The 23,802-nt window shown below is 43.4% G+C and overlaps 2 protein-coding genes across 5 annotated transcripts in view; one reads left to right on the top strand and one right to left on the bottom strand.

Moving 5' to 3' along the window:
• The first annotated feature begins 156 nt into the window (after positions 1 to 156).
• Positions 157 to 16,316, top strand: TRMT2A (tRNA methyltransferase 2A). Of its 3 annotated transcripts, none has more exons than XM_028710342.2 (12): positions 157 to 265; positions 3,240 to 3,869; positions 4,731 to 4,839; positions 5,182 to 5,363; positions 7,266 to 7,380; positions 7,700 to 7,815; positions 9,012 to 9,123; positions 9,543 to 9,665; positions 10,762 to 10,837; positions 13,197 to 13,313; positions 14,795 to 14,891; positions 15,318 to 16,316. In XM_028710342.2, exons 2-12 carry the CDS (start codon positions 3,241 to 3,243, stop codon positions 15,565 to 15,567), a joined length of 1,926 nt encoding a protein of 641 aa, XP_028566175.2. In that variant the 5' UTR covers positions 157 to 265; position 3,240; the 3' UTR covers positions 15,568 to 16,316. The 3 variants fall into 3 exon arrangements, with proteins under 3 accessions (XP_028566175.2, XP_028566174.2, XP_028566176.2); XM_028710341.2 differs by having other exon boundaries at positions 165 to 277; XM_028710343.2 differs by lacking the exon at positions 157 to 265 and adding an exon at positions 2,532 to 2,888.
• A 175-nt stretch (positions 16,317 to 16,491) lies between these two features.
• DGCR8 (DGCR8 microprocessor complex subunit) overlaps positions 16,492 to 23,802 on the bottom strand; it is a 29,035-nt gene continuing 21,724 nt past the window's right edge. For both annotated transcript variants that reach the window (XM_028710339.2, XM_028710340.2), the window contains exons 12-14: positions 22,170 to 22,297; positions 21,169 to 21,282; positions 16,492 to 20,402 (exon numbers count right to left, since the gene is read on the bottom strand). In XM_028710339.2, coding sequence (XP_028566172.2) covers positions 20,319 to 20,402; positions 21,169 to 21,282; positions 22,170 to 22,297 — 326 coding nt within the window. In that variant the 3' untranslated portion in view covers positions 16,492 to 20,318. The remainder of the gene's footprint in view (positions 20,403 to 21,168; positions 21,283 to 22,169; positions 22,298 to 23,802) is intronic.

Here is a 23,802-nt window from a genome sequence, read left to right as displayed (position 1 = left end):
AATAATACTTTAATAATAATCATAATTAAAAAATGCTATACAGTACAGCAATAATTAATAATGTCGATGACACACAGAGAGGAGGAACCGAACCTCAAACGGGAGAACCAAAGTATTTTTTTTTTAAACGGACGGTCTCCCGCGCGTGCGCGGCGGTGACGTCACCGGCGCCCTTCGTCGCCCCGCCCCTTTCCTCCACCCCCTCCCTCCCTGCTTGGCCGAGTCCCGCTGCCTGACGAGGCCTCCTCCTTCGCCGCCGAGAGATGTGAGGAACGAGGTGGGGGTGGGGAGGGGGATGCGCGGAAGCTCTTACAAAATGGCTTGGCCTGCCGGAGGGGCTGCCTACGCGGGTTCGCACCTCTGCGAATGGGGGGGGGAGGGGGAATAAGTGGCCTCGTTGCAAGGAGGGGGGGGGGAGGTTTTCATTTTATTTTAAGGGTGGTCGCCTGCTGCGTTGCTGTATCGTCTCAGCGCGTGGCTCCCCCTGTGGTGGTGGTGTGGTTTGGCGGAGGGCCCGCCCCCCCCCAAAAAGCATGGGGTCATTTTCCGTAATCGTCGTCATCATAAAAGTCAGTGGTGAGCTAGGACTAGGCAGCTGCAGTGTTCAAACACAACCGCCCCCCCTCACTCTCTCAGGCTGACCTACCTTATAGGGTTGTTGTGAGAGGATGAAAGCAGGGACAAGGGTGAGGGAGAACCGTTTCTTAGTGCTTGTTGTTGTTTAGTCGTGTCCGACTCTTCGTGACCCCATGGACCAGAGCACGCCAGGCCCTCCTGTCGTCCTCTGTCGTCCCCTTCTCCTTGTGCCCTCCATCTTTCCCAACATCAGGGTCTTTTCCAGGGAGTCTTCTCTTCTCATGAGGTGGCCAAAGTATTGGAGCCTCAGCTTCACGATCTGTCCTTCCAGTGAGCACTCAGGGCTGATTTCCTTCAGAATGGAGAGGTTGGATCTTCTTGCAGTCCATGGGACTCTCAAGAGTCTCCTCCAGCACCATAATTCAAACGTATCAATTCTTCCACGATCAGCCTTCTTTATGGTCCAGCTCTCATTTCCATACATCACTACTGGGATGTATTAGTGCTTACCACCCTTGTTTAAGACAAGCCTACCCAGGCGCTTAGAAAGCCGACGTAATCTTAGCCTGCCTTTTAGTATTTAAACTTTTGAATGTTTTAAAATAGGGTTGCAAATCTTCCTCAGTTTTACCCTTTTATCTTTTTGCAAACTCTGTCGAGGCGTATAAACCTAACATAAACAAGCGGTGTATAAATTTAATGGAATGAACAGTGCTATAGACTTGGAAGGGGTCTCTGGCCGCTGTCCAGGGGGGGTACCTAGAGGTTGGTTAAGTTGCCCCCTGCCAAGGGCACAGGTTCTGGGGTGGGGTGGGGGTGGGCGCACAAAAATCGCTCTTCTCCACCGTCCAGGCCTCCCTGGGCCACTTCTCCGCTGCTCTGGGTGGCTCCTCTGGGCGCCTCAACAGAGAGGCGTGGGCCATGGCACAGCCCTGCAGGGCTTCTCCCCAGTTGGCCCCAGTGGAAGAGTTGCAGGGGGGGAAAGGAAGGGAAGGAGGAAGGAGGCAGGAGGGAAAGCAGCAAGTGGAGGGAGGGAAGGAGGCAGGCCAATGGTTCCCCACACCTGCTCTAACCCATCAGGTTCCCTCCAGGTGTTGTTGAACTCGCAGTTCCTATCAAGGTCCAGGCAGTGTAGTCAACAGTCAGAGATAATGGAAATTGTAGTACAGCACCATGTTGATCATCTCTTGTAATCTCTACTCCACATAGGTAAGCCCCACTGTGTTCACTTCTAGATGAGTGTGCTTAGGATTGCAGCCTGTCGGAGTGGGATGCCTCTTGCTTTTGAGACATTAATCATATTATTAATATGGCAGATACCTCAGTGCTGCTATGGGTGCTATAACTTATTGTAAAACAAACCTTTGCTTAGACAGTCTCCTCCATCCTCCAATACACTGCTGGGTTGTTAGTGTGCAGTGAGAGTTGGTGCTAGTTTTGCTAGTACTGTTCTTGTGTTTTAACCTGTAACCTGGTTATATTTCATCAGTCCAACTTGCCATGAGGCAGCCAAGAGATCTGATCACACTTGGGTATGGCAAGGCTTGCTTTTTAACATGTTAAAGGTAAAGGGACCCCTGACCATTAGGTCCAGTCGCGGACAACTCTCGCTTTATAGGCCAAGGGAGCTGGCGTACAGCTTCCGGGCCATGTGGCCAGCATGACTAAGCCGCTTCTGGTGAACCAGAGCAGTGCATGGAAACGCCGTTTACCTTCCCGCCAGAGAAGCACTTTGACGTGCTTTCAAACTGCTAGGTTGGCAGGAGCTGGAACTGAGCAACAGGAGCTCACCCCGTCGTGGGGATTCGAACCACCGACTATTAGTTTCTGTTTCTCACTGTGCAGCTGTGTGGAGTCACAGGACTATGTTTACATTCCAGAGAACTTGCAGTCTCACGGGAAAGGGAGACGGGATGTGACGTTAGTGGTTTCATGTTTCCTTTGTTCAGTTGCTCTCTGCTTCCATAGAGAGAGGATGTATATTTCTTAGCTGTCTGTGTAGCTTAGAAATAAACTCTTTAAAAATGTAGCTCATACTGTCTCATCCTTCCCTGTGCTGTTTTGATTCTCTGCTGGGAGGACGTGCCTTGGAGCCTCATCAAAGGCTTGAGGTCATTAAACACGTCGGGAGGCGATTTCAAAGGCTCAGCCAAACAGAGTTCCGACACCGACCTTCTGATCGGCAAGCCCTAGGCTCTGTGGTTTAACCCACAGCGCCACCCGCGTCCCTCTTTAACATGTTACCTGTGGATTAAAGCTGCCATATGTACATCACCCTTTAGTTTCTTGAAATTTGATTCTTGGCTGTGCAGGTAAGCATGGAGCCAAACCTAAATGTGCAGCTAAAATAATAATATTGTTTTTCCCTATGTACCTCTGCCTCCACTTCTCTCTTCCTTTTTTTCTTCTCCAAATTTTAGATTGTAAGATCCTTAAGGGCAGGGACCTGTCCTTAAGCACACTGACAGCTTATAGAAGAAATAGCTGCTATGGCTAAACTTAATTCATCTAGAACTTGATAATTTCACCCTTTTGTCAATTTTTACACAGAGGAAAACCTAGTGGGCTTGATTTTTGCAGATGAGGCTTAACTAAACATGATTTGGTTAAGCATTTAACACATTTTACCCTAGAATAATTAATTCTGTTACTGTTCTCTACAGAATGATGGAAGACATCAGTGGTGCGTGCTTTACTGACACAAAAACTGCAGTTCCTCTTGTGGAAACGGAGAGTGCAACTGAAAATCTAACAAAGGAAGATGTGGGAGAAAAAAACAACACGGCGAACACTTCAGATACTTCCAGCATATATAGATATATTAAAGATGGCTTGTTTACGTCAGAGATCTATAAAGTAGAAATTCAAAACCTCCCCAAATATATTGGTTTTAACGAAGTAAAGAAGTTCCTTGCCAAATATGGCCTTACCCCACACAAGATAAAACTGTTTGCGAGACAGACTTTTGCATTTGTCACCTTTAAGAGTGAGGAGGGTAGGGACAGAGCTATGAAGGTCCTTCATGGGGCCCAGTGGAAGAACCGAAGCTTAACTGTGAAACTTGCAAAACCAAAGGCTGATCCCATCATAAAGAAGAGGAAAAGAGAAGAGGAGGAGGGAGAGGAGATGAAAGAGCAGACAGCAGCAAAGTGTTTGGCTTCAAATAATGGCAAAGAAGAGCCTCTGAGTAAGCAGATAGCAGATGTGGTGACCCCTTTGTGGAATGTCCCATATGAGGAGCAGCTGGCAAGGAAGAAGGAAGAATGTGAGCAAGTGCTGCTGAAACTGACAAGGTAATTTTTCTGTTTGTAATAAATATTATGATTATCTCCATTTCTTCTGTTTAGAATGCCAACACTCGTGTAGCCAAAATGGCACCATCCAAGTACAGGAGGGGACATATCAGTTCCAAGACTTGCAGAAGTGCAATTGGGGAGGGTGTGAACGGAAATGAAGGGTGCATCTCCAGAACACTGCACTGAGAACTGAGCCTGCTCAATAGGCACAGAATGCTGACTGCCTGCCTGCTTGGGAGAGTGGAAGCAGGAGTACCCTGAACAGGAACACTCCACACTGCAGCACTTCGTTGCAGGTCTCACTTGCATGTATTCAGAAAGCTGGTTTTGGCCTCAGCATTAGTGGGAATGAAGTTGATTAATATAGGTATTCTTCTGCTTCATTGTGCTGAGATGTGGATTTTCTGGCTTCTATTCTCAAACTGCAGTTTGCATATTTGCAATAAATACTTTAGAAATGTGTGAGGGGTTTTTTTGTTTTTATATTTCGTCCCAAAAGGCTCTGAGATGCTCTTCTCATCACAGGCTGCCATACATTGTAAGACCAGGCATCCCCAACCTTCAGCCCTCCAGATGTTTTGGACTACGATTCCCATCATCCCTGACCCATGGTCCTGTTAGCTAGGGATCATGGGAATTGTAGTCCCAAACATCTGGAGGGCCGCAGGCTGGGGGTGCCTGCTGTAAAGCAAAAGGGCTGAGCCTGTTCCATTTTTAGATCTTGCTGCAGCATCTTAATAATTTTAGGTGCTTTATAAATAAACACCAATGGTCAGATTCATAGGTATTTGTGCAGGGGAGGGCATAATGTTCATTATTTTTGCTCTGATTACCATGAACAATCAAATTGTTTTACAGGGACATAGGGAACAACAACCGAGCTCTTCTACCATGGCTTTTCATGCAGAAGGAGAAGTGCGGTGGCCTGTGTTGCTCCCTGGAAGGAGTGAAAGCGTCACCAATACAGGTCATACATCTCAGGAACTGCTTATGAAGTGTGATACTGTGAGGAAATGAATCACAGGCATGGAAGGACAGGGTTACCCTTACTACTGCACTGTCCATAGTCCATAACCTAAGCTGTGTAATTTTTGGATGGGCACCTTTAATCTGGTAGCATGTTGCAGTACTGGGCATAAAATTCTGGAATGGATAGCTTATTAACATATATATTATTTTAGTACTCATTTCGCCTAACCTGTTTTAATACTGTAATTTGCAATAAATGTTTATGGATGGAAGTAGCAAGCATGTCAGATTCTAGAGGAGTTGGATAGGCATTCTAAATTTTCCCTTACTTTACATTTAGACTGAGTACCGCAACAAATGTGAATTTTTGATCGGCATAGGCCCGAATCAAGAAGACAAAACGGTGGGGTTTCGCCTTGGCAAATACAAGGGTGGAACATGTGCTGTAGTGGAACCATTTGACACCATTCACATTCCTGCTGTAACCAAAAAGGTAGCAAAGGCTTTTCAAGATTACATAAGGTGAGTCGTCCATTGGGCTGGATGATAGAATCCTAAACACCTTGCCTATACAGTGGTACCTCGCAAGACGGAAAACCCGCTAGACGAAAGGGTTTTCCGTTTTGGAGGCGCTTCGCAAAACGAATTTCCCTATGGGCTTGCTTCGCAAGACGAAAGCCCATAGGGAAATCTCCGGGACAGCGGGGAAGCGCAGCGTGTCTTCCCCACTGTCCTTGGACCTCCTCCCGCCGCCCGCCATCGGAACGAAGCTCCGATGCCGGGGGGGGGCGGGGACGCCTTCTCCCGCCGCCCGCCATCGGAACGAAGCTCCGATGCCGGGCGGGGGGGGCGGGGACACCTTCTCCCGCCGCCCGCCATCGGAACGAAGCTCCGATGCCGGGCGGGGGGGTGGGGACACCTTCTCCCGCCGCCCGCCATCGGAACGAAGCTCCGATGCCGGGCGGGGGGGGCGGGGACACCTTCTCCCGCCGCCCGCCATCGGAACGAAGCTCCGATGCCGGGGGGGGGGCGGGGACGCCTTCTCCCGCCGCCCGCCATCGGAACGAAGCTCCGATGCCGGGGGGGGGCGGGGACGCCTTCTCCCGCCGCCCGCCATCGGAACGAAGCTCCGATGCCGGGGGGGGCGGGGACGCCTTCTCCCGCCGCCCGCCATCGGAACGAAGCTCCGATGCCGGGGGGGGGGCGGGGACGCCTTCTCCCGCCGCCCTCCATCGGAACGAAGCTCCGATGCCGGGGGGGGGCGGGGACACCTTCTCCCGCCGCCCGCCATTGGAACGAAGCTCCGATCCCGGGCGGGGGGGCGGGGACACCTTCTCCCGCCGCCCGCCATTGGAACGAAGCTCCGATGCCGGGGGGGGGCGGGGACACCTTCTCCCGCCGCCCGCCATCGGAACGAAGCTCCGATGCCGGGCGGGGGGGCGGGAATGCGTTCTCCCGCCGCCCGGCATCGGATGGCTTTCCTGAAGACTTGGGGTGGGAGGAGGGTTTTCCTTCCCACCGCCAACATTCAGAATGCTGTTCTGAATGTTGGCGGTGGGGAGGAAAAACCCTCCTCCCACGCAAGCCCCGGGAACAGAGGGAAAGCGCTGCGCGCCTTCCCCTCTGTTCCCGTACCTGTCGTGAAGGCTTGCGGTGGGGAGAAAAGCCCTTCTCCGCACCGCCAGCCTGGCAAGCGGTTTCCCTAGGAACGCATTAATTGATTTTCAATGCATTCCTATGGGAAACCGTGCTTCACAAGACGAAAAACTCGCAAGAAGAAAAAACTTGCGGAACGAATTAATTTCGTCTTGCGAGGCACCACTGTATAAAATTTACCTTTTCTGTGAAACCTTTGGCACAACCTACTAGTTCTTGTGCTATACTGGAACCAAGCCTTTAGTATATGTAAATGAAATAATTGCCTGTTCTTCTCTTGTTTACCCCTGTCTCCATTGCCTTCTCTTCCTGCTGTTGTCTACTCTGTCAGACATCCTTTGAGGCAGGGACCTGCCCTCTTGTACTTTGCCATATACATTAATGGCACTATAAAGATAAATAAAGCCCAACTTAACCACAAAGCTCAACATTGCCTGTGTGAATTCCTTGAGGGACTGTACCAAAGAAGGCTAAGTGGGAGCCTTTTGATAGACATTAGTTTTTCCAAGGAGAGAAAGAGGGAAACTTCCAGTGTGTGTACATTTGCAGCAGTTAGTACATAGAATCCATTTTTGGTCAAGTGATGTGAACAGATCACTGTGAAAATGGATGCAATGCAGATATTTACATGTCATCATCCAAAAATTATAATGTTCAGGATCAGTCTCCTAGTTTAATGTGGCAGTTTCTTAGCAGAAATAATTTTAGCATTATGTGGTTATGCTTTTTTAAATCCAAGTTTAGTAACCAAGAATTTCAAAATTACAGGTCTACATCCTATGGTGTCTACAGCCCAGAAACCTACAAAGGTCACTGGAAACAGCTAACAGTTCGCACTAGTAGAAATGGACACATCATGGCAATTGCTTATTTTAATCCACAGGTACTGAATATGATTTATGTAATAAGGGGAAACAAGTGCATGCTTGTAAAGCAGGCATTTCAGAAACTCTTCATGGTTACAGTTTTTCCTGATTCCGGAAATGTATTTTGTGAAACTAACAGTGACACAATGTTTTAAAGGGAAACGTGTCCTCAGATGTGTTATGGAGGGTGCACTATTTAAATAAGTACAAGCATACATATGCTGGTATCCCATGGTTCTTCACTACACCTGTAATCTGCAGCAACATTTTTCTTTGAAGTTTGTAAAATTAAGCACCTTAATCATTAATTTTCTTTTTCTTTTTTGAAATGTCTAGAAACTAAATGAAAAAGAGCTTGCAGAACTGCAAACTTCTATGGCTAAGTACTTCACAGAAGGCACTGGAAAGGACAGTGGAATAACTTCTCTCTACTTTGTGCAGGAAGGTCAAAGGTGATTGTTGCATCTCAAAAAAGAAACTTAGTATGACAATGTAATGTATGGTGTTGCAAAGTTTTAGAACTTGAGCTGCAGTCTCAGCCATTAAGGCACTTGAATCGAAGACAACAGTGGGGGACATCCAATATGAATAATTCTCAGAGTAAGGTAAAGGTAAAGGTACCCCTGCCCGTACGGGCCAGTCTTGCCAGACTCTAGGGTTGTGCGCTCATCTCACTCTATAGGCCGGCAGCCAGCGCTGTCCGCAGACACTTCCGGGTCATGTGGTCAGCGTGACAAGCTGCATCTGGCGAGCCAGCGCAGCACACGGAATGCCGTTTACCTTCCCGCTAGTAAGCGGTCCCTATTTATCTACTTGCACCCAGAGGTGCTTTCGAACTACTAGGTTGGCAGGCGCTGGGACCGAACGACAGGAGCGCACCCCGCCGCAGGGATTCGAACCGCCGACCATGCGATCGGCAAGTCCTAGGTGCTGAGGTTTTACCTACAGCGCCACCCGCGTCCCTGAAAATTCTCAGAGTAGACCCATTTAAATCAATGGACCTAAGTTACTTAACTTGATTGATTTAAATGGTCTACCCTGATAATGACTTGTGTTGGATGATACCCAATAAAAACTGCCATAAAATATAGTAAGATTGAAAACACTAAGCAGCCTATAAATCAATATCCCAGGATCCATTAAACACTAATGGATATGGTCAAACATAATTCAGTAAAAATTAAAGTCACCCATAGTAAGGAGCTGTTGTTCCTGGTGATTATTTTTATGAGCATTATTGTTGGGCGTATTGTCGGCTGATTGCTTTTATGAGCATTAGTGCTGGGAGTCGATATTCCTTGCATGCTGAAATGTAACTATTTGTATTTTTCTCTTACTGTTTTGTGTTGGCCATTCCTTTGAGTAGCTTTCTTGGATGATGACATCACACAGAGAAAGGGCATGTCAGTTCAGTCGTGCATATCTAAATCCCATTAAGACCAGCATTTTTTGAGCTTGCACAGCTGTGTGTTCCTGCTAAAGAAATACAGAATGGATGCATTCAAAAAAGTCCCTAGATCTTTACAGCTTTTTTGCTTGAATTGGTTATCTGTACTATTGCATCTGAATGCACTTTAGAAGATTAGGATGCAAAAGAAGGATCATGATTGAAACACTGTTTCTTGCTCCCTCCCTCTTCTCCCGCAAGAAAATCACCCAATCGTGAAGATTTGACCTTGGAGCATGTTGCTGGTGACAAGTACATATATGAAGATCTTCTTGGGCTAAAGTTCCGGATTTCTCCCCATGCTTTTTTCCAAGTAAGCATTTAAAGCATTGGGGCTTAAGTGTTTTGTAGAAGTTGAGATCTCTTGTTGATTGAGTTTTGCTTATAGCGAGGTACTCCATAAACAGTGGGAGAGAGTGGTAGAACCTCCTCATTGTCCTTCTGTAATATCCGGAAAGCCATTTGTGAAATCTGGAGTTCATTGTAAAAAACTCTGGAATCAAGAAATCGGCAGTTGTGTATTTTTCAAAAATACATTTCATCAACTTGCACACTTTTTAAACAGTAGTGTGTTAAAGCAACAGCACAGTCAGAGGTTTCAAGTGTAATGGCTAAACATGCCCTGACAGAGCAGGCAGTATATAGTGTTATGTTGTAGAGTAGATTTTGGCCTTTGACATGCTACCTTCCTGCTGAATACTGACACTCTATACCAATGTTGAAATTCTGTAGGTAAACACACAGGCTGCTGAGGTTCTGTATTCAGTCATCCAGGAATGGACCCAGGTGAACGAGGAGACGACTGTGATGGATATTTGCTGTGGAACTGGATCAATTGGTATTTCGCTTGCCAAGGTGAAATAACATATTTCATGGGACATATGCCCTTTGGTATTGCTTTTGCCTCTTAAAAGTACTAATTCAAAGGACAAAGGTCACCCAACAAGTAGTCTCGCCGTGTGGGTAGCTAACTGCATGCCCTGTGTTCTGGAAAACTGAAAACTAACAAAATAAGTAGTTAAATTATGACTACTATTGCAAAATGAATTATCTTAGAGCCAGCATAGATGTTACTTTAAATGTATGGCCGGTATCCAAAGTAGTGCTAAATCTCTCATTACATTAGCACAAATTTAGGAACAAATGCCTCCTAAATTTGTTCTGGGGGTTTTCACGAACCTTTTGCAGCAGATTTGGGGAGGGTGTATGTGGCCAGGTGGAGAGAGCGGGAGGTTCTGTTGTGCAAATCCTTGCACAAGTATAAATTGGATACCACTCTGTAATTGCACTTAATGTATCTTTTTTCTTTAAACGTAGCAGCTGTGGGGGGATCAGGGTCAAGAAGGCACATTAACCCCACCCCCAAAAGGTGTCATTAGTCCCAGGTGGGAAGCTGCTGATGGTGTCAGTTGCAGATTTGGAGGGGTGTGTGCGTTTATTGGTATTGTGATATGAGGGGAAAGGTTTAAATTGTGTGTTGTGGTCCTGACAAGGTCACCCAAGTGTAATTTTCCTTTTGGCCCCTAGGCTCATTTATGATGTGGTTTGATAGATTTTGGGGTGCAGTTTTTTTTTGTGTTGCTGGGGCCAGGGTAAAGACAGAACAACCAATCCTTTGCTCTCGCTCCTTCTCCTTTTCCTGGCTTCCTGGCAAACCTAATCTTTTCGTCAGCCTCTCGGGTTTAAAACTGAGACACTCTCTTAAGGTCCCTAAAAGCACTAGCTCTGCTTATTTTTGTAACTATTTTTTTGTTTTGAGAGGTTTAGATTAACTGTAAACAGCCCCTCTGTAAACCTGTTTTCAAGTCTAGTTCAACTCTGTGGAGTGGGAACGCACAAAAAGGTTGAAGCAGCCTAACAAGATAGCTCCTCAAGTTGCAATATCCATATTTATTTTGCTTGGTACTCAACTAAAAATGTAAAACTGTACATTATTGCTTTCGTTCTACAGAAAGTGAAGAAAGTTATTGGAATTGAACTTTGTCAAGAAGCTATTGAAGATGCCAAAGTGAATGCTCAGCTTAACGGTTGGTAAAAGAAAGCATAATATGGGATCTCAGACTTTAAAGACGGCTCTCATTATTAAGCAATTCACTTTCTAGTCTCTTCTGTCCCAATTTTCTTTTTTCCTTGACTACTTGTCAAGATCTTTTAGACAATTATTATTTGCCAGAACTGAGCTCTCTGTTGACGTTGAATAAATGTCGACTAAGGGATTGGCTCTTCTGGTTAAAATTCAGAAGGGACCTGCAACTAATTAGGAGCACCAGGTTTTCTCTTGGTATCCCCTCTTGAAAGCAGAACATTTTAGAGCCTCCTTAAGAAATCTGACCAGCTTCCTTAAAAAAAGCATTATTGAGCTGTGTTTCAAGTGATGCCCACTACAGTCTTGGATGGGCACTACAACATACACAGACTTATATTTGTGGTCAACCTCAGATGGAAGACCTCCATCATTATTTGTTAGTCTTCCCCTTATGTAGAGACCCAAGAGATCACTTTCTGAAACCTTTGTTCGCAAAAGCAAGCAGGTACACACCAGCAGAAATAGTCTGGTTTCTGAGCAGAGCCATCTTTACCCAGGGGTGTGGGGCACCTGGCCGTTGAATTTGGGGGGGGGGGTGCCGGGCACCCGCCACTGAAGCCACCTAAGTGTACTGTATCGAGCTGCTATGCGGCAGCAGGGTCAGTGGCACCTTTGACACGACTGATCTCGTGCCGCCTGCCTGCTATTGTTGCTGCAGGGAGTTCTCTGGAAAGTCTCGCTCACCAAAGCTGGGAGGAGGGGGAGTGACAGGAAAGAGGGACAGGCAGAAAGAGAATGCGCCTATCTAGCGATGGGAGTGCACCCAGGCTCTGGAAGAACTTGTACACGCGCTCTTGCAAGGGCCTTCCCAGCTCCTCTAGAAATAAGGTTGCTCCCACAATGAAAGGCTGCTTGAGCTGGCTCTCCCACACATGCACACAATGCCCACCCGTTTAATTTTTCAGACACCTCCCTACGATTGTAAGCGCATGTGTAGAGTCTTTACACTGACTTCCAATGTGTTGTCTTCTTTAGAAAAGTGTGTTAAAAACACACACACAAAAACCTCCCTTTTGGAGCCACGCAAGCATGAGTGCTATTTTATCAAATGGTAATAGTGACGTAAAGGTAAAGGGACCCCTGGCCATTAGGTCCAGTCGTGGCCGACTCTGGGATTGCGGGGCTCATCTCGCTTTATTGGCTGAGGGAGCCAGCGTACAGCTTCCGGGTCATGTGGCCAGCATGACTAAGCCGCTTCTGGCGAACCAGAGCAGCGCACGGAAACACTGTTTACCTTCCCGCGCGAGCAGTACCTATCTTATCTACTTGCACTTTGACGTGCTTTCGAACTGCTAGGTTGGCAGGAACTGGGACCGAGCAACGGGAGCTCACCCCGTCGCGGGGATTCAAACCGCCGACCTTCTGATCGGCAAGTCCTAGGCTCTGTGGTTTAACCCACAGCGCCACCTGCGTGACATGTGATATAAGGCATAATAAAAGTTAATTTGGGGGCTAAACTAAATTTGGGGGCGCTGGGCAGATCTTTGCACCCCAGTGGCACATATGCTAAAGACAGCCCTGTTTCTGAGTGACAATAATACCTTAACACAGAGTGGCCCTGTTATGAAGGTATTAAAATCACTAATTTTTTGCAGGGACTGTCTGGTAACTGTCTGTGTACCCAAGCTGCTTGCAGTTATTTAGTGAGAGTATGCAGGCTATAGGTAGCAGTTAATAAAGCAGAAGGATGTGAGTTATGACCTAAAACTTTTACTGTAAAATATATTAAGATTTTTTGGTTATTAAATAAATCAATAGTCTGACCACTGACCCATCTAGCCAGCACTGTACAGTTTATTCTGGCTAGCAACACTTCTCTAGGGGAATGGGCAGAGCTTTCCCAACCCCATTACTTTGGACTTTCTGTGTATCCTATTTTGGAACAGTAGATAGTGCCCCTATAGTTCATGCAGCAATGCATGTAGTTTAAATCAACCACCTGCAATCATGGCCTTAGCCATGTTTCTGATGGAGGTCTCTGTGCCTGAACAAGTTGCCTACCTTAGAGCCTTTATCATGAAACTGCATATTGATCCTGAAGTAGGTTACTTTGACTTGTTCAAAAAAATTTTTTTAATTGAGGAGCGAATGAAACTCTGTATTTTAAGTGAGACTTGTTTTGCACTTAATTGTGGATGAGGTAAACATTTACTTCAGAGGAACTGTATTAATATTTTTTCAACCAGCATGGGCATGAAAAACTGACAGTTGCAAGCATCAGTTATTAAAGGAAATATTGATGGAGCATGTGTAAATAAGCAAATGTGTTACACTGTTTTGGATTTGTTTTCCCTCTCCAGAGCTGAATAATGTTGAATTCCACTGTGGAAAAGCTGAAGATCTTGTTCCTTACCTTGTTAACTTCCTGGAACTGCAGAATTCTATTACAATTGTAGATCCTCCTCGAGCAGGGCTGCGTGAGTTTTGTTTTGTGACCTTCTTTTAGTGGAATAGTTTGAATAGAGATGGAGGTGAGCAGTAGTGACAAAAGAAAATGGGGAGATGTGCTTGTGGGCAGTGAGATCAGCACTGAGAATCAAACAAAGGGAAAGTGTTTCTGGTTCTGCAGATCAGCTGTGGAATTCCTTGGGTGCAGAAATACAGCATTAGCTCCTTTCAGGCAGGAAAGATTGGTTGATGACTTCAAAGAATATTGTTAGTTAAAAATAAACCTATTTTTTGCTGGCTAGCAGAGGGGCACATAACCTCTTCTAATTTCAATGTAGACTACATACTTTTCTGATGTCAACTATTCACCACAGTTTAATAATATGGATCACTTGGGTCCTTTCCCCATTCTTTGTTATGATGGATGGGTTCAGGGTGGAGAAATATGGTTTGTATTGTAACTAGGGCTGTGCTATAAATGGATATATTGTCTGATATCAGGTTTTAGATCAAATTGTGATAACAGTTTTTTAAAAAACGACTTTGCAATTTATTGCATATTGTGTTTGCGGCATTAAAATATCACAATACTGCAAAAACCAGGGAGCCGATGCTTCTTCCTGTGTGTGCAGCCCTTGCTAACTCCACCTCAGACAGCTCTTTCCTGCCTCCTGCAGCAACAAGAAATACTGTACTTTTCCATGTATAACACACCCTCTTGTATAAGACACCCCCTATTTTAGGGGACTCAAACTTAAGAAAATGGGGGGAAATTGCCCAGAGTTCTGCAAATACAAAAGGCATCTCTATAGCCAGAGAACGCCAAAATGCAAATTATCCTTGCAAAAGATTAAATTTCATTTAATAATTTTTGTTCTGTAAACTTTTATCCATTCTTTCTGGTTTGGCTTGGTTTATAAAAGAAATGCATTTTTTCCTGGCAATGAAAATATAAATTATATTTATATTTTGTTCAGTTAAAATTTATCCATTCCATTCTTTCTGTTTTGGCCTGGTTTAGAAAAAAAAATTAACAATCAGTTTGGTGTTGTGCGATGTATACCTTCAACTAAGGCTCAATGGTGAATTATATTTGAACATCTAAAAGTGTGACACTGAATTTGTTTTTTTCTTGTTTAGTAATGTAATGTAGGGAATGCTACTAATTACTTCTACAGCTTTAATTTTAGAGAAAATGTGCTATTGATAAAGTAATACTATAACATGTTGTAATAAAATGTTAAAGGTAAGTAAAAATCTATCAGTTTTATAGATAAACCCATATTTAGTAGCAGTTGGCAGTTGGCAGGACATTATCATGACATAGCTCCAGCCTTATTTCAGATATCATGATATATCAAAATATCGCACTGTTGGTGATACATCGTGATGTAGAAGGCCAGATATTGCCCAGCCCTAATTGTAACAGAGTGGAGCTGCTTCATGTCAGGCGGTGCTGTCACAGTAAAGAATCTAATTTCAGTTTTTTGTCAAAATGTTATCATTGCAGATTCCAAAGTAATTGTTGCAATCCGAAAAGCAGAACACATAAAGAAGCTTATTTATGTAGCCTGCAATCCTCGAGCTGCCATGAACAACTTTCTGGAGTGAGTTTACAATGGTGCTGGTGGGATGGAGTAATTTTTTAAAAGTGTTGATCCCTTTTCTCCCCCCCCCCCCAAAAAAAATCAGCATTGATTTTCAATGTTTCAAACAGATTAATAACCCATGGGATTAGGAGGTTAGTTAAATTTCTTACTTAAGTGAGGTGGGAAAGTCAGCCCTGGCACTTAAAGGACTTTGAATGGAGCAAATGGCCTTTGCCCTTTTCAGCCACATCATTTTTGGGGCAACTTGGAGGGGTGAGCTTAGTGGATGGGGCTTCATAGGTTTCTGAACTCATGCATTCCAGGAGGGCTGGCGAGGAATGTGGCCTGGGGTGATAAGATATTTGGCCCCCAGGCCTGGTACCCCATTCCTGGCCCAATCAATTATAAAGAAATGTGTAAGACTAATACTGGTCTCTTTGGTAGCCTTTGTCGAGCTCCTTCGAATCGTGTCAAAGGAAGCCCTTTTCGTCCTGTTAAAGCAATAGCCGTGGACCTCTTCCCTCACACTATGCATTGCGAGCTGCTGTTCTTCTTCGAAAGAGTTCAGCATTCAAGTGACAAGCCTTCTGAAGCAGTCCAGAACTCAACTGAAATTCCAGAATTGAAATTGGAAACAGCAGGTTCTACAGAAGAAGGCGATGCAAACCTGCCTAAAGAAGAGGAAACCCCCTGACTGTTCCAGCAATTAATATTTATGCCAACTGGCTAGGCTGTGCCTATTTTCATTCTTAAAATTCAAAACAGCTGCTGTCCTGTGTAAGAAAATTGGAACATTGGTTGCTGGGACTTTGGAATAGTGGCCAATTATCAAAACTACTTGTACAATGCAGTCTTGTATGTGTCTGCTCAGAAGTCCCATTAAGTTTAATAGGACTTACTCCAAGGTAAGTAGGTAAAGGGTTGCATCATTATTGTGTAGCTCTAGGGTTGTCAAAAGCTTAAAGGAGGCAGAATATTTGTATGTATGTGTATATACACACACACAGATGATATTTAATTTGTTTTTATGCCAAACTGATTTGTTTTTAAATCATGGAACAAGAAACATGAGGGATGACTAGGGAAGCTATACTGCTACCTTAGATAGTAAATGATTAACAAAACCAGATATGCCAATGGTGTAACAAGCTTTCTCAATAAATGTTCAAAATATTATTTTAAGATTAGATGAATGCAAAAGCAAATACTGTACCACAATATCCAGTTCGCACAGGTCTGAAGAGGAATTATCTGCAATGAGGAGGGAGACAGGGATTTCTAGCACCCCAACTCTGGAGCCTCAGCAATGCTACATTGCTTGTGATATGTCTGTGTGCCTAGGCCAATTCAGCTTTAATGTGGAGTTCTGTCCACATCAACAAGGACTAGTTTGTATGTGCTTAAAATTGCTACTATATAATAAATGAAATAAGTTATTGGTTATTTTTTTTACTCATACATTCAATATTAATGGGCTAAAACACAAAGAGATTTGGCCAGCCGGCAGTCCTACTTTAAAATGTTACATACTGACAGTTCCATGACTTCCATCGAGAAAGTTATGATTTATAAATATATTTAATGAAACAATGACCTGCAGCACCAGTTACTCACAGCATCTTATGCAATATCAAACTTTATTGCTCAAAACTAATGTTTGTGGGAGAAACAAGTACTTAAAAGACCTAACACACAGGCTCAACGATAGAGGCTTCATAGTTGTACCAACTGACCACCGGCATTGAGAAAACTGCACTCAACATACAATCCATACAGCACCCAATAACATTGAGTTGGTCACATTAACTTTTAAAATACAATATTGTAATTGATCACTGCAAGTTGTTCCAAATGGCTGACTTAATTTGGAATCATTTCTACAACAGCTATTTCCATTTTCTGACCAGAACCAAAGAATTACAGACTAGGGCTAGAAAGGATACTTTTGTTAAGTGTGACAACCATTAGAACAGCATAGATAGATACTTGTTTCCAGCAGCTGGAAAGCCAAGTGCTGAAACAGTTAATAAAGCTTAATTGGAGGTTTTAAATGGGTAGTATTTCCCCCCCCCCCTTATGTTAGTAAATTTCCACTCAGTATCAAACATTCAAATAAGAACCAATTTTTAGCTTTAAAAAAAAAAAATCACATCTGTGAAGAAGCACATATTAATATGTAATATGGAAAGCAAAAGCTATCCCTAGAGGATGGAACAGCTATTAGTGAAGACCATCCACAATGATATTGATTTACTGAGAGAAAAAGAGGGCTTGAAACAGTTTTTGCTTTAGGCATTGTTAGGACTGAAACCATTACAGTTGACTAACTAGGAAAAAAACAACACACAAGTTACAAAACAATTTTGGATGTCAAATCACGCTGCATAAGTACTCATGCAGAAGCTGAAATTAATGTAATGATTTACCCTCTCATCATAGCAGCTTATGCTCATGTGCAAATGCAAGACCGTTACACTTCAAACAAAATAGTAAACATCAGAAATACAATACTTCACAGTGACAACAGTAGTTACATTGTTTGTTCCAGCAGTTATTGCGCTTTGCCTGAACATTTTGCCGAAGAGGCTACAGCACATCAAATACTTTTTTTTTTAAGAAAAATGCATAATTTGTACTAGCCTTTGGTTCACAATGACACATCTGGATGTTTAAGGGCAGTGGTCACCTTTTGCAGGATTCAAATCTTGGCAGACTGAGGTAAGACTAAAGCAAGATGGTCAGCGTGGCAAACACTTAAAAGAATGAGGCATCTATGGATATATATGCTGCAGGTACCCTGCAAAACATTCTGATTTTGGAAAATATATATGCAGAAATTTGTTGAAAAAGTGCAGTCAGAAGTAGGCTTTTTTTTTTTTTAAGCAAGGAATGCACAGATGTAAACACCTACTTTAAAAGGCATAGAAGAAAGCCTATTTGACTTTTAACAACTTTTTAAAGTACTACATCAGTGATGGACAAAGATGAAGACTAAAGCTAGATTTTCTGTAGAACAGAGGCAGTGCATTTAGAACTATGTCCTACTCATTAAACAAATTGCGACCATTTTCAGATGTGCTGAATAAAGTTCCAAAATAAATTCATTCTGTAGAGAACACAAGGATTCTTTGCATAAAAACATGAATGAAAACACTTAAGCTTGAATAAAGGCTATATCTCAATGTTAGCATGGGCTCACTACTGCCAAAATTACCAAGGGTAAGCATAACATACTACAATAAGAGGCTTCCAGCTGGGAGCTTTCAAGTGGTCTGCTTCCTCTGGTTCTTAAGACAAAACCCTATCAGCTGGGGCACACAGATGTCCAATAACATTTCATCAAGGGGTTTTCAGTATTACCAATTTATGCATCACGGGCTGCCTGCTCTTGGTAACTGGTGGCAAGAAACTGGGTGAATCAAAATGGCTGTGCCAAGCGGTAATGTACAACACAGGGAGCATTTAAGCATTTTGCAAGAGAATTGGATTAGGATCAGAAAGGTAGCTTTGGTGGAACACTATGGATGAGTTAGCATATAGTACTAGACACCACCCAATTAAGTTACCACCTGGCAAATCTATGTATACCCAATGTCAAACTGAGTTGTGCAACGAATGTATGGCACTAAGAACTGTAGAAAATTTGCATTCCGAGTGGGAAGCAATGAAACTTGACATATAACTGGGTCAGGCAACTCAATTTCTGGCACTCTAGAATGCCGTTTCATGGAACCTGTACAACCCATCTCAAGTGTGAGGTGGGACCCTGGGCCTACTTCCTCCTAAAAGGTCTTGGAACAAACCACTACCACTTCCATTTAATTGTCTCCTGCTGCATTATTTTCTTGTGACTGTTGCAGCAGACATCTAAAAAGGAGTATAACTTAACAGATATCCACTGTAACATACACAGTACTAGGAGATACCTTAGCAAAGGGCCTGAACTGTAGTATTTCTGGAGTGTAAATCTTAAGTGTAGAAGTATTTCTGGACCACACTGTATTTTTTTTTAGGGCCATGTGTTGACTATTCAGTATCTTGTAGCAGATATTGACAGCTTAAGAAACTATATAAAGACAACAACTTGCATATTCATATTCTTTATTTCAACTCAATACAACTTATGCAGAAGATCTTATTAAAGTCCTCTGATGTACCCCAATTTACATTCTAATAGTTTCCATGCAGAAACTACTCTGCAAATGCTAAACATTTAATAAAACAAAGCCAGTGACAACTTTTTTTGAAAATGTTAAAACTCTTCCAGTGAAGAATGCTTCCAGTGATTTTCATGACTGCCATTAGTCAATCCACAAAGGAAAGGGTTTTTCATGTTTGTTTAAAGGTAATAGGGTGCATGAGATTGAAGTATCAATTAGATCTAGCTGCATTAAATAAAAATATATATACCATAAAGGGAGATGCAATTAAATCTCTATTTTAATTGTTAGAACTGTCAGTATATTTTCAAACTGTTTTCAAGTGGGGTCTTAAAAATAGAAGGAAATGCAAATTACCAAGCACCATCACTGCTCACTCTCATAGTTCATTCTAATTAATTGTGGAGGACTCTCTCTAGACCAGAATAAGAACAGGCTGCAGAGCACTGGTGCTTAGTCATCCTCTCCCAATCACCTGTAATTAATTATGGTAAAAATAATTAGAAGCTATATACTCCTTTCCAGTTGTCTTTTATGTAAACTATTATGGTTTTTCCTATGTTTCCCTATCTTCTTTTTTTTCTCTTAAACATTTTAAGTAAATATAGCCAGCAATTTTGAAAACAGAGACACACTGGTGCTCAACACTGCAGGTGCCATTCTTACTGTCTAAAGACCACTGTACCAGGATATTAAAAAAATTATGCCTGCCAAAATTCAAAAACAAGCAGCACTGGCCTAATCTTAATGGCATTAAGGAACATTGCTTTCCACTTTTCTTCAATGTAGTTGTCAAAAGTGTCTTATCAGTGCATATTATTTTGTGCTGAAATGCAACAAAGCTCTTTTTGAGAAAACAGTTGTCAGCATGTTCATACGAGAGTGTGTACAGCTGTATTCCTATATTATACATTCACTCCACTCTTTACATAGACATTCGTGATTAATCCTTAAACATATCCATTCAAAGACAGCATAATAGTTTCAAAAGGGGTGGGGGAGTGCTTGCTTCAGCTTATCCTGTGTGAACATGCTTTTCTGCCCACTTCTATACATTGACCCACACAGATTTTTGCTGTCTTGTATAAATGTATATCTCAGAGGTTTTAAAAAACCCCCTCAAAAGTTCAGTACTATTGCCCTGATTATGCAAAAGAACAATGCATATTTGAAGCAGCTTGGATTGTTACATTATTTTGCATTCTGAAGCAAACCAATTATTAATTAAATTGGGGGGGATTAGCTTTCTTCACATGTTTTATTGCTCCCCAATTATTCTTTCTGATCACACATCAACAGTACACAGAGGCTCGCTGCCAGGTTGAGCAGATTCGACAATTGTCATCTTGGGTTTCTTTCGAGTTTCCTCCTTAAAGATATAAGAAGCCAACCATAATTATAAACAAACTTGTACGCATAGATGGTGTCAACATTTTGAAAACATTTCAACAGATCAAAAACCAGAATTTTCTACTTTTAGCCCCATGGCACCCTAATTACTAGAAGGAAGAGATTAGCAGCTATATTGTGAAAATGCAGGACACAAAGGCTACTTTTTAGTGCAAGTCTCTATGTTCCCTTTTGCAAAGGGCAACTGAAATTGATCACAGATGAAAATGTGGCAACTCCCCTTTCACACTTAAACCTCTGATTTGGTGGGGGAAGATTTTTTTTTAGTGCTTAACAACAATGAACCTATGCCTACAGAATACTTGCTAACAGAGAACTAAATTACAAAGATTAGAAAAGGAAAAAGCAATAGTCTAAGGAAGTTGTTTATACTGATGGGCCATAATGGAAAAATGACATGCCAACCCCCTGTGACAGCCCCATTTCCATGCAAGAACAAAGACCAGTCATGAAGAAGAAGCCATCACAGCAGGATTATAAACAGTCACAACACAGGAGATATTTCAAAGTGTTTGCATCCTGGATAACCATAGTGACCTTTGTTTGAACAGTAAGGAATTTGTTAACCGAAAAAGCATCACAGAAGAATAAAAACTAGTTCTTTCAAAATTTAACTTTAAATTTCTGCAATGCGCATGAAGTCAAACTGTCAAGAAATATAAACACAGCTTTCATGCATGTTCTTAGAATTGAACAAATTTTAAAATTAGTAATCATGCAGTTACCCTTTCTTGTGCCAACTTCTTCATTTCTTCCTGTAACTTGTTCAGGATGTGCAGATTTGGCTTGTTCTTTTTGGCATACTGCTGAAGCTCTATCACACTTTTATCAGACGTCTCCTGTATCACAAAGTATCAGAAAGACTAAAGAAAGAGCTCCCATTTTCATCTTCAAGAGGAAGGTTATTTTTATAATATTTGTTTAACTTGCTCTGCTGAAAAATGTGACTAAATTTGACCTATTGCAATCCCTGATGAAAACTGAGGCAGTACAGCACCTTTAAAAGGAAGCTACTTATTTATAAGCTGATTTTCACTATATGTTCCGACCATAGCTGCGAGGAATCCTATTCAGAATAAGGGAATTTCCCTTAAAAAAAGGAAAACGTTGACAGCTATGGTTCCAACACCTATTTTCTACCTTCATCCCTCTTCTTGGGTGGGAGCATGTTTCTTTAACAATACATCTTTTGGCTTGTGATCCAAGTAATGTGCACAATGCCCCCGCGCCACCAGCCCCTGTATATTGTTAATTATATTATTTCACAATTGTTTTGTGGTTTTAGCTGCTTTATTGTAAGCCACCTTGTGGTGGTTTGCTTATCCCTCAAGTTGCACCAGTTCTCTCTCACACAGGTAATGCTGTAAGGGCTCTTCCTCCTGATCTATTCAGCCTGCCAAACTGTGCCTAAAACTTTAAGAATGTCAGGACACTAACTGTTGCAGCAGCTCATGTGGGGAACCCTTTCTGGGTTGGTGTATGCATGTGCTCCCAGATTATTGCTCAGTGTAAGCATTTGCACTCCCTCATGGGTCTTTGCTGCATAAACTCAGCTTATGGATCATGTCAGCGTCTTTGCAACACAGCAGTCTCAATGTTAAGGAGTTTGCAACCACGGCATTTAAATAGCATCATTATGAGGAATTGAATTTAAGTACTGCATAGCTTTAATAAGAGGACAAAAAACGATTCAGAAAGTTTACAGAGCAAAGCATACATAACTTACCTGCTTAACCATCTTACTGCTCTCTCTCCCATACATGCGCAATAAGGACCCCCAGTTTTTCACATGCGGATGAAGCAGCTGAAGGATTTTCTGAGATGCCAACTGTTTCCCAACTCTCTTGTTTTTGCCTGCATAATCGCCATGAAACAAAGTTTTGGGAGGAAAAACAGGCCCACATCAGAGCTTTTTAAAACCCTTTGTAGTAATTGGTTCATAATCATTATGGAAAGTCAAGATTAGGTCCACACTATGTCAGGTTTGGAACTTAACAGGTTAAGAAGTTCCCATGGTGCCTCAACATTCTGACGTCAGCTGGGAAGCTGGGAGGAGTTGGGAGGAGTTTCTGTCTGTTCCCCTCTGGTCTTTGAGGGAGAAAGACGTAGTCTGTAATGGAGGCGAGGAGCCCAGGAGATCCCTGGGGGAATGTCGGAATAAAGAGCTGAAATGGACAAACCTGGACTCTGTATGTGTTTGTCAAAGGACGTGACAGTTTCATCACCGCTGTGTTTATCTCTGCTAAGGTGTGACTGGAGCTACCGGACGACGGAGCTGAGTGGCGCAGCTGAGGGAAGCGCGCCGGACCGGGCTGCCATAAATAGCTAATTGAGGACCAATAAATCAATTAGCGGGGTCCCAATATATCTATTGCCACAGGTTATGGGTACTAATCGCCGCTTGTAAAACTGTCACTGAAGGAGCTGCCGGAATGCGTTTGAAGTTGGCGATCGGAGCAACGGAGCGGCAGGAGACGGTGTTTTTTTTTGCCTGGTGTTAAGAGGCAAGGAGTAGCTGCGGAGCTAAAAGCGGCTGACTGAAAGACACAAAGTGGGTGCCTGTGTTGCGGAGAGCTGAAGAGCAGCTGGAAAATCGTTTCTCCACGGAAGGGAGTGCCAGAGGAGCTTGTGATCTGCTGCCAAGAGATGTTTGCGTCGAAAGTCAAAGCCTGGGAAACAGGACACAGCTACAGGCTTCAAGGCCAGCCATCTGCTGCAGAGGGAGATACGTGCTGCAGAGTTGTCTGGGAACTCTGAGATAAGTCCAGTCTTCAGAGCAACACAGGATGTTGCGGTTTCGGACGCTGCCAAGGACAGAGGCAGCGGGACGTTTGTTGCTGCCATGGCAACTGTGAAGAACAACTCCAGCCAGGACACGGTGACACGCTGGGTGTTTTGGACTCTACTATCAGGCAGCACCTGATAGGCAAGCCTGCAGGCAAAATGCGGAACTGCAGGGCTGTTTCAACAGGAACAATTGTTTTGTTCGCAGACGGAGCACAGAAAATCAGTCTGTGGTGTGGCTAACGTGTTTTTCTCTCCTTTACAGGAGGAGCTAGAGGTCTACGTTGTGCCGGGACTGAATAGTTGTCGGTTATCTGTATCTGCTCTAACGAAGCAGGGGTTCAAAAATGCTTTGAAAATGATACCTGTTCCATTTTCAGAGGGGGCGACAACTGGTCAAAAAAGCGAAGAGCAAGAATAATTTCTTTGTTCTGGAGACACCTCTGGAGGGTGGTGGGAACGTGCAAAAGTTGCACGGGTGCACAAAAGGGTACAAACTCCGGAAAGGTGGGAGGTCCCAAAGGTGCAGGGCATGCACAGGTACTTGGTTTTCCCGGGTTTGGGAGGGTAGCCAA

Source organism: Podarcis muralis, chromosome 16 (assembly GCF_964188315.1).
Source record: "Podarcis muralis chromosome 16, rPodMur119.hap1.1, whole genome shotgun sequence".
NCBI lineage: Eukaryota > Metazoa > Chordata > Lepidosauria > Squamata > Lacertidae > Podarcis > Podarcis muralis.
The sequence above is the reverse complement of the archived record's forward strand: the minus strand, read 5'-3'. Positions and strand labels throughout refer to the sequence as shown.

What these genes read in the sequence shown, in the direction of transcription:
- TRMT2A (XM_028710342.2), top strand. Translation starts at nt 3,241, where the DNA reads ATGATGGAAGACATCAGTGGTGCGTGCTTTACTGACACAAAAACTGCA. An exon ending in TCCTCCTCGAGCAGGGCTGC is followed by an intron (nt 13,314 to 14,794) that starts GTGAGTTTTGTT and finishes TTATCATTGCAG; the next exon opens with ATTCCAAAGTAATTGTTGCA. An exon ending in GCCATGAACAACTTTCTGGA is followed by an intron (nt 14,892 to 15,317) that starts GTGAGTTTACAA and finishes TCTCTTTGGTAG; the next exon opens with CCTTTGTCGAGCTCCTTCGA.